This window comes from Orycteropus afer, unplaced genomic scaffold (genome assembly GCF_000298275.1).
Source record: "Orycteropus afer afer isolate SDZICR_OR568_19922 unplaced genomic scaffold, OryAfe1.0 scaffold00008, whole genome shotgun sequence".
In the NCBI taxonomy this organism is placed as follows: domain Eukaryota; kingdom Metazoa; phylum Chordata; class Mammalia; order Tubulidentata; family Orycteropodidae; genus Orycteropus; species Orycteropus afer.
In genome coordinates, this window is record NW_006921595.1 from 3,010,739 (window position 1) to 3,023,733 (window position 12,995).

Sequence of the window (12,995 nt, forward strand, 5' to 3'; positions counted from 1 at the left end):
TTTCGTTCTGCTGTGCATGGGGTCGCTATGAGTCGGAAACGACTCGACAGCACTTAACAACAACAACAACAACAAGGGTCAGCCTGAATGTCAGGAAGTAGGTAGATCAGGAGAGTATGGTTAAGTATGTGAGAAGCTGCTGAGAAGTAGAGGAAGATGAAGAATTGTCTGCTTGATGTAGCAATAGACAACCAGTCTCTAGTGTGGTTTGTAACTGTATCAGATCTACTGATGTCCTACTGGGGGTACTTACTCCTAGAAAAACATCCATTATTCCAACTGAAAGCACTTGTCACTGGAGCCAACAATTTTCTGAAATATCCAACAATATTTTGAGAAAATAAAAATGACAGGGATAAAGTACAAATCTGGAAGGTACTTTACAGTTACTGTCTGGTCCAGCCAATTTTATTTTATTACTAAGGAAACCAAGCTTTGGAAAGAGAATAAAATCTTCCTAGACCAAACAAGCCAAGTAAGGTTTTTTAATCTTCCCATGAGTCTGATTGCATATCTCTGTGAGGAAAGAAGCTAAACTAGAAGTGTGGCTCCATTACTTGTTAGTTGTAAGACCTTAGGCAAATTGTTTAATCATTCTAAGCCACAGTTTTCTGGCTATAAGATGGGTATAATACAGTTGTTGGCAGGATACAACGAGATCATCTAAAGGATAGTGGTGACATTGCACAACATAATGAAGATAATCAGTGTTACTGAATTTTACATGTGACAGTTGTTGAACTGGCAGATGTTTTATTATATATATTTTTACAATTAAAAAAAAAAATTTAAGGATAGTCTGCATGTTCAGGCCTGAAAATGAACTCACTCCTGTGGCTTCCAGCCAAACAATAGGTAGACATATAAGGTGAATATTTATATCAGGTGTTAAAAGGGCATGGAGACGGCATCTTCTGACCTCCTCTAACTTCCTAAGAGGAAGACAGAATCACCATCAGCAGCCCAAGGATTATTCCCATGAGGCCAGACATGCCGCCACCCTCCAGCCTTTTACCCATTCTGACACCAACCATCCTTTCCACGGCACTCACTACTTATCTGCTGGGTTTGATAATTCATTGCAATGGCCACACAGAATTCTCAGACAATACTCACTATTTGGAGTTTATTAGGGAAGTAACAGGCTACAATTCGAGTTCAGGAATGTGCTCAGGATGTAATTCTTTGATCAGGAAAGTCTTCCCTCTGCTGTGCCGTCAGACGCACCTCTCTGGCCCTTAGCCTCTCTGCCTGGCCTCTGTCCTGCTTGGGCAAATGTTACAAAGCTCTTTTAGCTCTGCCGATAGTTCCACCTAGTGCATCCCACTCTGCCAGCAAGCCTCCTGCCTGAGGGCACACAGCTTTCTCACTCTGTGGGCCAGGTAAGACTGCCGCTTTGTCTCATGCCTCTTGGTTCTACTGCCACTGTCTCTGCTGGCATCTCTCTTCTGGGGCACCTCTTTCTCCCAGGGTACCTCTCTCTGCCAGCGCACCTCTCTCTGTTGGGGCCTGTCTGCCCATGAAGTCCAGAGCAGGAATCTCGGGTCCAAGGACACACTCTACTTCACCTCCAGCTCTTCTCTCTTGATGGCAATGAGATCCCCTCTCTGCATCTAGGAGTGCTCATTTTAAGCCTGGCAGAATGACAGAACTAACCAATCCCAACATCAGAGTTCTACACACCTTATTTGGAGGTCCCACCCAATAATCTGGTGGGAGTTATGAAGACTAAGGCTAGAAAAGCCATACCGAGTAATTCACTGCACTACACCATGTAGGACTCCTTAGAACAATCACTCATGGGAGATCAGAAGGGCAGTATTTACACAGGAAGACAGCTCAGAGGGCAGAAATGCATAGGAAAGAAGGACACAGGGAAGAGGTAACCACAGGGAGGAAGTGGGAAGAGAGTTGTTACATCATGGGGATTGCAATCAATGTCATGAAACAAAATGTGTATGAACTGCTGTATGGAAGATAAATTTGCTCTGTAAACTTTCACCCAAATGTTTCTTTCTTTTCTTTTTTTCCTAAAGCGAATTATTGGGGAGAAAAAGAAAAAAGATAGTTTGCATGAAGCTTGTAGCACAGTAATTTTCAGAAGGTGGGAGCTCCACTTTTGATTATTATACAAATACTAGTAGCTCATGAATATTAGATGAACATTCATAATTACATGCATCACCTCCCCAGTGCCAATTCCTTTATTGCAAATATGGTGGTATATATTGGTAGGGTACTCTAGAAAGTAGAGAGAATTTTATAATAAACTCTAGCCATCATCCAGTTCAACAATTACATATACTACAATTGCCTCCAAGTAAATATGTGTATATATAAGTAGAATGGAAAATAATTTGTAAAATGAAAACAGTTGTATTAAGACATTGGGATTATTTGATGTTTTCCCCCATAAACCTTCTGTGTATATTAAAGAACTTGTCCATGTTCAGTGTATATTTCATTTTTTAAAGAAAATATGAAAAAAAATATTCCTGGAGATAGAAGTTGTTGTCTGTGTATATTTCCCACAGATTCTTAACACGTAGAAGGCACTCAAAGTTTATTGAATGTTTTAATTTCATGAGTCCAAGGTAAATCCTTTTTATTGTGGAGGGGGAAATTAGGGCTCAAATGGATATTGATCTTATCACTCTGGTTTCCTTTCTAGGATTTTAAGCTTGACTTTGGCAATCCCCAAGGCAAACAAAGTCCTACTTGGCATGGAGGCATAGCTACCATTTTGCAAAGTCCTGGAGATGAAGTGTGGGGAGTAATATGGAAAATGAACAAAACCAATTTAAATTCTCTGGATGAGTAGGTGACTTCTAATTATAAGTTAAATAATTACTGATTCAGAAAGTATATGGATATGTAAGGTTAATGTATTGGTATTTGAAAACTGTATACCACACATGTATTCTTTAGTGTCAGCATAGAAGGTATAATAACGTGATTTTGCTAAAAAGACCTGAAAGGATCACACTCTCTGACTGAGATTTGAGGGAATGTTTGTATTTTCTTCTGTAAACAGTAGAAGCCCTTCTGTTTCATTCTGTTTACTTTTCATTTATAGAAATCTCTTTTTGTAGTCTTACTTTGTAAAAAAGCATGAAGATTTTTGTAATTGTTATGGATATTTATTGATTCCAAGAGTTGTTCAGTTTGTATTAGAACCAGTTTTTTAAATATAATTCTTTAAGATGGCACTTGGATAAGTAAGTTAGGTAATGATAATTACTACTACAACAACAACAACAATATGGAAATGTTTTGGTGATTTTTGTAACTGGAACTCTCTGAGTTGTGTGGTCAAGCATTTAATACAAAGAGAGTTGCCAAGAAAGAATAGGACTTGAGAAGAGCAGATATTTTGGGTTTATGGTTTAAAGATTATCTCAGGGCACTGGTTTCATGGGTTCATCCACTCTTCATGGCTCCAGGAAGTCTAGAGTCCATGAAAATTTGCAGTTCTATTCTTCATTTTCCCCATTTTGACCAGGATTCTGTTGCTCCAGGTGAATAGAGACCAATTTTTGTGCCTTGGATCTCTGCAACTAACGAAGAGGTGGAACAGAAGCACTAAATATGTTATTAGGCCAATTAACTGGGATGTCTTATAAAACCATGACCCAAACCTCCAAACCAAGGAACCAAATCCCATGAGGTGTTTGGTTGTACATAAGCAGCCTCAGCAGCTACTCTTTGTTCTTATTTATAATAGATAGATAGATAGATAGATATAGGTATAGATATGTATCTATATACTTGCTAATTCAACTTTCAACAGGTATCCAACTTATTGACAGCAATTACAATAATCAGCTGTGCAACCCTACCCTTAATCGATGCAATTTTTCTATCGCTGTTAACCCCGCTTTTCCCCCTCCTTCCCACTCCTGGTATCCACTAGTAAACTTGTTCTCTATACATTTGCTTTTTGTTGTCTTCTTGTATAAGTGAGATCATACAGTATTTGTCCTGTTATTATTGACTTATTTCAGTCAGCATAATATCTTCAAGCTCCATGCATATTATAGTATGTACCAAGACTTCATTTCTCCTACTGACTGAATACTATTTCATCATGTGTATGTATTATATTTTATTTATGCATTCATCGGATGATAGGCATTTAAGTTTTGCTGATTGTGAGTAGTGCTACAGTGTACATTGGCGTACAAGTCTCTTTTTATGTCTCTGCTTTCAAGTTTTTTGAGTATATACCTAGAAGTGGAATTGCTGTGTCATTTGATAGTTCTGTTTTCAGTTTTTTGAGGAAGCACTACATATTTTCCATACTGGCTGTACCGTTTGCATTCTCACCGGCAGTTGATAAGGGTTCTAGTTGCCCCACATCCTTACAAACATTCATTACTGTTTTTAATCTTAGCTGTCCTAGTGAGAGTGTAATGGTATCTCATTGTGGCTTTGATGTGTATCTTTCTGATGGCTAATGACACTGAGCATCTTTTCATGTGTTTGGTGGCCATCTGAATGTCCTCTTTGGTGAAATGTCTATTCCAGTCCTTTGCCCACTTTATGGTTGAGTTACTTGTCTTTTTATTAAGTCGTCAAAGCTTTATATGATTAGTAGATTCTTGTCAGATGTATGGTTTCTGAAGGTATTCTCCCAGTCAGTAACTTGTCTTTTCACTTTTTTGGTAAAGCTTTTTGATGAACAAAAATTTTTTATTTTTCTGAGATCTCATTTGTTTATTTTGTCTTGCACTATTTGTGTTTTTGTTATTATATTAGATAATCCATTGCTGAAAACTAGGGCTGACAATGTTGCCCCTGATTGTTCTAAGAATTTTATGGCTTTAGTTTGTACATTTAGGTCCTTCATCCATTTTGATTTTGTTTTTGTGTATGGTGAGGCAAAGATCTTGTTTCATTTTTCTTCATGTGGAAATCTAGTTTTCCCAGCATCATTCATGTAGACTCTTCTTTCCCCATCAAATGACTGGACTTAGCCCCCTTGTCAAAAATTAGTTGACCATAAATGTGTGGGCTTATTCCTGGACTCTGAATTCTTTTCCATTGCAATGTCTGTGTGTCTACTGTTAAACCAGTACCAGGCTGTTTTGATTACTGTGGATATATAATATGTTTTTAAATGAGGAAATGCAAGTCCTCCTACTTTATTCTTCTCTTTCAGCATTATTTTTGCTCTTTGGGGCCTCTTGCCTTTCCAGATAAAACTGAAGATTTGTTTTTCTGTTTGTATAAAGGAGGCTGTTGGAATTTTTATCAAGATCGTGTTGAATTGATATGTTTATTTTGATGTGCTAGTATTGAAAATATATTCTATTATGTTCCAACATCTATAGGGAACAACTATTTCTACACATTGCTTTTCATTCTTAACTAAATTAAAACTTAACTAAAAGCTCTTACCCAGTAAACTAAACTGGGTGAATCAAGTATGGCTCAAATGTGGCTGTTCTGGTTTCAGGCAAGAAGGGGTTAGCAGTGGAATATATGTTCCAATAGAAGTTAATGTTTTTGTGCAAGAAAAGAAAGAAATAACCTGTCGAAGTTATCAGATGAAAGACTATGTGAGTGTTCCCCCATCACCACAGTATAAAACGGTAAGCTGTTTACAAAGACTTCTGTTTAATTTTCACTAAGGAGATTAATTAAAAGCTGTTTTGTTTTTAAAAGGCTGTGTGTTTTAAAGAAACTCTAGTATGTAGTGCCTACGGCATTTGACTGCTAACCAGAAGGTTGATGGTTCAAACCTATCAGCAACTCCACTGAAGGAAGACTGGGCAATTTACTTCCATAAAGATTTACCACCTTGGAAACCCAAAGGCAGGGTGCTATGAGTTGGATTGACTCAATGGCAGTGAGCTTGGAGCTTGGTGTGTTTTAAATTCTACAACTCAATTTTTGTCAGTATGTTTTTCAATGCAAAAAGGAGTTATTAACCTAAAGTGCAATTTCAAAAAGTAAAGTTGTTTTCAGGCCGTAGTTTCAGGGGTCCCTCCGGTTTCATTTTGTCCAATAAGTCTGATTTTCAATAAGAATTTGAAGTTCTGTTCCTCAATTTTCCTCCTTTTGATACATTTATGTATAATAATAGAGGCATGTTTCTAAAACTTTATTTAAAAAAAAAAACTTTTAGAAATTACAAGAAAACTCTGAGTCAGAATTCCATGCATGTATTTTCTTTTTTAAAATTATAGTGAAGATACTATATTTTCTTCTTTAAAATAGAAAATAGCATGTCTGAGTTTATTTTTAATAGGTTTATTCTATACATCCAAACTCACTGCCTTCGAGTCGATTTCTATAGTGGCCCTAAAGGACAGAGTAGAACTGCCCCCTATGGACTTTCCAAGGCTATGGAAGCAGACTGCAACATCTTCCTCCTGCAGAGCAGCTGGTGGGTTTCAACCTCTGACCTTTCCAATTAGCAGCTGAGCATTTTAACCACTGTGCCACCAGAATTCCTTATTCTATACATACCCTTTTGTAATCTTTTGTTTCTTTTTTTGTCCACAAAACTATGTGTCATGAATACCAAGATTGATTTTTATGGGGAAAAATATTTCCTACTGTTCCATCTCTATATAGAGAAGGAAAAGTCACAGTGCCTTTCAGAATCAGATGTGGGATAGAGACCTCAGCATCCCTTTTCAAAAACTCAAAATGAACATCCTTGTTTTCAAGTGCAATCAGGACATAGCACCTAGAATGGGTGGTACAGTTCCTGGGCCTCATCTGGTATTTTCCAGTGAGGGGCCTAGAGAAATTAACCTGGTATGGATCTTGGAAGTACCACTGAACATAGTAACCATTCATTTTTTCATCCATGTCAAATTCCAAGCAAGAGTAGATTCTAGTATTGCAACTGAAACTCCTCCCTATAAAATTTTTTTTGAAGAATGGTATTTTTTCTTAGAAGTTCATTCAAATTCTATGCTATAAGATATATACATACAGATAGATGGATAGATATAGGTTTTTGTGTGTGTGTGAAAACATGAACCACAAAGCATACACCTCTTCAATAACTTTTACAATGGTACATTCTTCACATTGTGTCACCTTCTCACTATCTCTGACCCCATTGTTTTACCACCGTTAACTTAAACTCTCTGCCCCTTAAAGTTCTTGTCTGTGGTTTTGCGTTACTATTATCATTTCAGTCTTATGGAGGTAATTCTTCAATAGAGCATAGTGCTCAAGGCAGACATTGTTTATTTATGAGGTAAATTATTTAGTTTAAAGATGACTTCATGCTATAGTTTTGGCTTATAGTTTAAAAATTGTTTTCAGGCCATAGTTTCAGGGGTTCTTCTGGGTTTCAGTGTGTCCAATAAATCTGGTTTCCAATATGAATTTGAAGTTCTGTTCCTCAATTTTCCTCCTTTTGATCAAGATCCATTTTTGGGTTCCTGATCATAACATTCACTAATGGTAGATGGGCACCATCCATTTCTTCTGGTCCCACGGCAAGGGAGATGATGGTTTGTGGAGAAAATTAGACTTGCAAACCATTTCCATCTCTAGTTCCTGAGTCTCCTCCTTCCTCTGTCTCTGCAGATGATTAGAAACCAATTATTGTATCCATGAGTTTTGTTTTAATATTCCACAAGGATCAATCATGTGGCTTTAAAATTACTGCACATTCATACTCAGTATGAGAAGAATGGCTAGATCTCTATTTTTTTCCTGTAATTGTTTATTCTAGAGTTATTCTAATGTTATCTGAAGGCTAATATTTTATGCTTTGACAATATGCATAAAGCTGTGCCATGCTCAGTTAAGTTATGCTCCTAACTGAAAGGGCTTCTTGTTTGTTTTAATAATTTCTAGGTCATTTGCATGGGTGCAGAAGAGAATGGTTTGCCCCTGGAATATCAAAAGAAGTTAAAAGCAATAGAACCAAATGACTTCAAAGGAAAGCTCTCAAAAGAAATAGAAGATATGATCCAGAAAGGAGAAACAGAAACTAATCATTAGAACATAATAGACTATATCCAAGGATATCTATGCTCATAGAATATATCCAAGGATATCTACATGCAACTATAAAACATTTTTAATGTTTGAGAACATCTCATATCCCCATGTTTAATATATTTTCAACAGTGCTTTGAAGGGGTCTCTTATTTGGGTGGTTCCTTTTTTTTCAGACTGTACACAGAAACAGGAGTTAGACAATTAAAGAAGAAACCATGAAGAATTGCAATGTGTGACAAATGGATAGTGGAACTTTTTCTCTGAACACTGGAAGCTGTTTTCTTGAATGAGTTTCAGGTGTCTTCTTGCTCTGTGTGGCAAAGGATACATTTGTACCCTGCTTAATGAGGTGCTAGTGACTTGTTCTGCTCTGTCTGGCATTTTCAATCCAGCTTAATAAGAGCAAACAAACTGCAGAGACAGTTTGATAATAATAAACTTTTAAAATTTTGAAAAAGTATATTCTTTCCAGAGGAATAAATATGCTAACAGTTGAACCTCTTTTCCCTACTGAAATACTATGTTTCTTTATGCAGTAAGAGACTCAAACCATCATACATAGTGAGTCTGATCTTGGCCATTTATGGCCTCTACTAGAGGAGGCAGACTTTGGAGCCAGATATGCTCTGCTCGGTTGTCAGTCACCCCTTTCTAGCTGTGAGAGAGTTTGGGTTACTTGACTCCTTGTGCTCAGTTTCCTTACCAATACAGTGAGGATAATCGAAATTCTTCTGTGTTACAATTCGTGTGAGGATTGAATGAGTATATATATATGTAATGAGCTTAGAACATAACAAGTTTGGAACATAATGAACATTAGCAATCATTGTTCTCATTGAAAAACTAAGTTTGTGCAGGATCTTCCTTAGAACAGGATTTTAAAGGGAAAATGTTTTTTGGAAACGTGGTTTCCAAAACTGTGTTCCTTGGCTTAGCAAGGGATTCTGACCTTAAATGAATTCACTGAACAAGTGGAAGAAAGAAGAGACATGAATACAGCAATACTGAGTATTAAAAAAATATTTCTTAGGTGTCTGTGAAGTGTAGGGAGCTGCACCTTTGCAACAGGCTCCTGGAATGAGAGCTAAGCAGCTGCAGGAGTATAAAATAAAGGTTTCTTTTGTTCCCGGTGGGGGCGGGGGGATGATGAAAGTACTTTTCAGGCTGTGGCAGCAATTCTGTAGTGTGGCTGAGCCATAGAATACAGGTTAGACCATGTTTTACAGCTGTCACACCTCACTATTTTCAAGCCTACCCTCCAATTTTCTAGTTTTCTCCTGTTTCTTAACTCCTAGTTCCCAAGAAGAACTTGTCAGTGACTCAGAGCCCAGTTATAGTAATGTATTGAGCAAGGTCCACTTTTGCAGTTCATACTAAGAAATGAGTATTATCCTAATAATGTATTTTACCTACTTAAAATGACAGCTTTCATTAAGGAATTCAAAGTGGTGGCAATAAAACTTTCATGTCTGATTTTTTAACAAAAATCTGGTAATCTTGAGGAATACTGTAGTTCCAGTTGTTTTCCAGATAATGTCATATGTGAAGGATTTCCATTGCTACCATTGATTTTGGCCCTCTTGTCATGATACAACCAGATTCTGGATAAACTACAACAAACATAGTTTTGTAAAGCATTTCTGGGCTTGCAACAAAGTAAGGAAAATCTTCAAGATGGACCAATAACCCTACAAAACAAGAGAAAGAAGGAAGATGAACTATGATCTGAAACAGAACTGACAGTATAGGAAAGTAAGTGACCGTAATGTCCTTGGGTACTATGAAAATGGCATCGGGGCAACATCTGACTGCTGCTAAATTCATAAGTGGGGAGAAAAATCAAGATAACAGACCAAGGCTGATTTCTATGAGGCAGAGATCACAAATGCCTCCACCCTCCAATTCTGACAGCAGCCGTCCCTTCCATGGTACTCTACTTCTCTGCTGGGTTAACCTGTTGCAGTGGCTGCACAGAACTCACAGACAATTCTCATGATGAAGTTTTTTAGGAAAGTAACAGCTTGCAATTCAGGATCAGGAATGCTCAGGATACAGTTCTTTGATCAGGATAGCCTTCCCTTAGCTGTGCCTGAAGACAGGTCTCTCTGTGCCCCTCAGCCCCTCAGCTTGTTACAAAGCTCTTCTAGCTCTGCCAATAAATGCCTCGAGGCATCCCACTTCATCAGTAAGCCTTTGCCCAAAGACACTTGGCTTTCTTGTTCTGTGGGCCAGAAAACCCACTGCTTTGTCTCGTGCAGGTCTCTTGGTTCTGCTGCTCCCATTTTCTGCCACTGCTTCTTGCTATCTTTGGTGTCACAGATCTCTGTGTCCTGAATTGAGGAGGTTCAGCACAGGGATCTTGGGTCCAAAGGATGGACTCCACTCTTGGCTCGTCTATCCTGATGGTAGTGAGATTCCCCACCCCCTTTCTGCCTCTGGAATGGCTCATTTTAAGCCTAGCAGGATGGAAAAACTGACCAATCCCCACTTTCGGGTTCCATACACATTATTTTCATGGACCCACCCCCACAAGTATGCCATACACCTTATTTACATTATTAACAAGGTATCCAGTCCCTTTGGTGGGCCACAAGTACCTAACATTGGCATAGTCCCATCCAGTCATCTGGTGGGCCTCACAAAGACCAGGCTATAAGAGCCATACCAAGCAATTAACTGTATCCCAGTGGGTGCCAGTAATAGCCCTGGAACTGGACTACTAACCCTGGAACACTCCTACTGCAGGTTAGGAAAACTGAACTTGAGACATGTATGGAACTAGGGCCTTTGAAGAGGACTAAGTGGTCCCTAGTTGGTAACTCTCAAGACTCCCAGCAGAGGCAAATACAAATCCTGTCTGGAAAAAGCAATCCTAAATTAGGTTCTCACAGTTTCCACGTGACTGAGAGGAGAAAAAAATTTAGACTTCCAAGGTTTCAGATATTAAAATTATAAAAAAGAGAATACAAAATAATATGTATGGAGACTCTGACTTCTGGAAAAAATGGAGAAGACCTACTTTTCCTTATTCTCACTGAGTACAATATGATTTACAATTGCTTTTTTTAAAAAAGAAATACTTAGGTATGTTTTAGGTGCTGTCAAGTCAGTTCCAAGTCATAGAGACCCCATGTACATCACAACAAATCACTGCCCAGTCCTGCACCATTCTCACAATTGTTATGTTTGCACCTATTATTGCAGCCACTGTGTCAATCCATCTTGTTAAGGGTCTTCCTCTTTTTCACTCACCCCCTACTTTGCCAAGCATGATGCACTTATGTAGATTTTACAGAACATGTGTGGGTCTTATATGTGAAAAACTATAAAACACTGATAAAAGAAGAAAAAAGATCTAAATAAATGGAGAGGCATACCAAATTAATGAACTGGAAGAATCAACATAGTAAAGGTGCCAGTTCTCCCCAGTTGATGTAAAGGTTTAACTCAATTCCTATCAAAATCCCAGCAAGGCTTATTGTAGATATAGACATGTTTTTCCCCCCTCCCTAAAATTTATATGGAAAAACAAAGGAACTAGGACAGGTGGAACAATTTTGAAAAAGAATAAAATGTAAGGAATCAGTCTATCCATTTTCAAGACTGTGTGCTATTGGTGGGGGGATATATATAGAGATCAATGGAACAGAGAACCCGGAAATAGACCCACACAAATATGTCCAAATGATTTCTGACAAGTTAAAAGGTAATTTAATAGAGGAAAAGGAGCTTTTCCAACAAATAGTGCTAGAGTAGCAATTGGACATCCATAGGCAAATAAACGAATCTCGACCAAGTCTCACACCTTATGCAAGAATTAACTCAATGGATCACAAACTTAAATGTCCTACCTAAATTTAGAATACTTTTAGGAGGGAAAAATAGGAGAAAATCCTCAGGATCTAGGGCCTGTCGACGAGTTCTGAGACTTGACACCCAAAGCACAGTCTGTAAAAGGGAAAATCGTTAACTTTGACTTCATAAAATTTAAAACTTTTTTTTTTCAAAAGACCCTGTTAAGAGGTTGGAAAGACAAACTACATACATAGTGGGAGAAAATATCTGCAAACCACACATCTGACAAAGGACCTTGTTGCTGTTGAGTCTATTCTGACTCACGACAACTCCATACATGCAGAGGAGAACTGCTCCATACAGTTTTCAAGGCTGTGACCTTTTGGATGCAGGTCATCAGGCCTGTCTTCTGAGGAGCGTCTGGGTGAGTTTGAAGCACCAATCATTTGGCTAGTATTTGGGCACTTGACTAATTGTGCCACCCATGGACTCTGATAGCATTAGTATCTAGACTACATAAGAAATTCTCAAAACTCCACATGAGAAAAAGAATTAGAAAATGGGCAAAAGATAAGAAGAGACATTTCACCATAAAGGAGATACAGATGGCAAATTAGCACATTAAAAGATGCTCAACATCATTATCCACTAGGAAAATGCATATTCAGCCTACAGTCAGAACTGTGCAAAACAGTTTGGTAATCCCTTAAAGGTTAAACAGAATTACCATATGACTCAACAATTCCATTCCTAGATATATACCCAAAAGAACTGTACTCACACAAATACATGTACACATATATTCATAGCAGCCATTTAATAATAGCCAAAAATGGAAACAGCCCAATGTCCATCAATGGATGAATGCATAAACCATTATACAATGGAGAATTATTTAGTTATAAAGAAGGAATTAAGTACTGATACATGTTATAATGTGGGTGAATCTTGAAAACATTACATTAAGTGAAAGAAGCCAGGCATAAAAGGTCATATATGACTATATGTATGGTTATATAAAGACAGCATGAAAGATCTTTGTAATGATGGAAATGTTCTGTATCTTGACTGTATCATTGACCATGTTCTGGTGATGTATTACAGTTTTGCAAGATGTTATCATTGGAGGAAATTGAGTAAAGGGTAAATGTGATGTTTGCATTATTTCTTACAACTGCTTGAGAATTTTAAATTACTTCAAAATGAAAAGTTTAGTTAAATATACA

General features: G+C 37.7%; 1 protein-coding gene across 1 annotated transcript in view; it reads left to right on the top strand.

Annotated features, from left to right (window-relative positions):
• The window catches only part of GGCT (gamma-glutamylcyclotransferase), a 14,760-nt gene extending 6,786 nt beyond the window's left edge, over positions 1-7,974 (top strand). The window contains exons 2-4 of the mRNA XM_007945467.2: positions 2,672-2,817; positions 5,459-5,594; positions 7,828-7,974. Of these exons, the coding sequence (XP_007943658.1) occupies positions 2,672-2,817; positions 5,459-5,594; positions 7,828-7,974 (429 nt within the window). The remainder of the gene's footprint in view (positions 1-2,671; positions 2,818-5,458; positions 5,595-7,827) is intronic.
• The last annotated feature ends 5,021 nt before the right edge of the window (positions 7,975-12,995 follow it).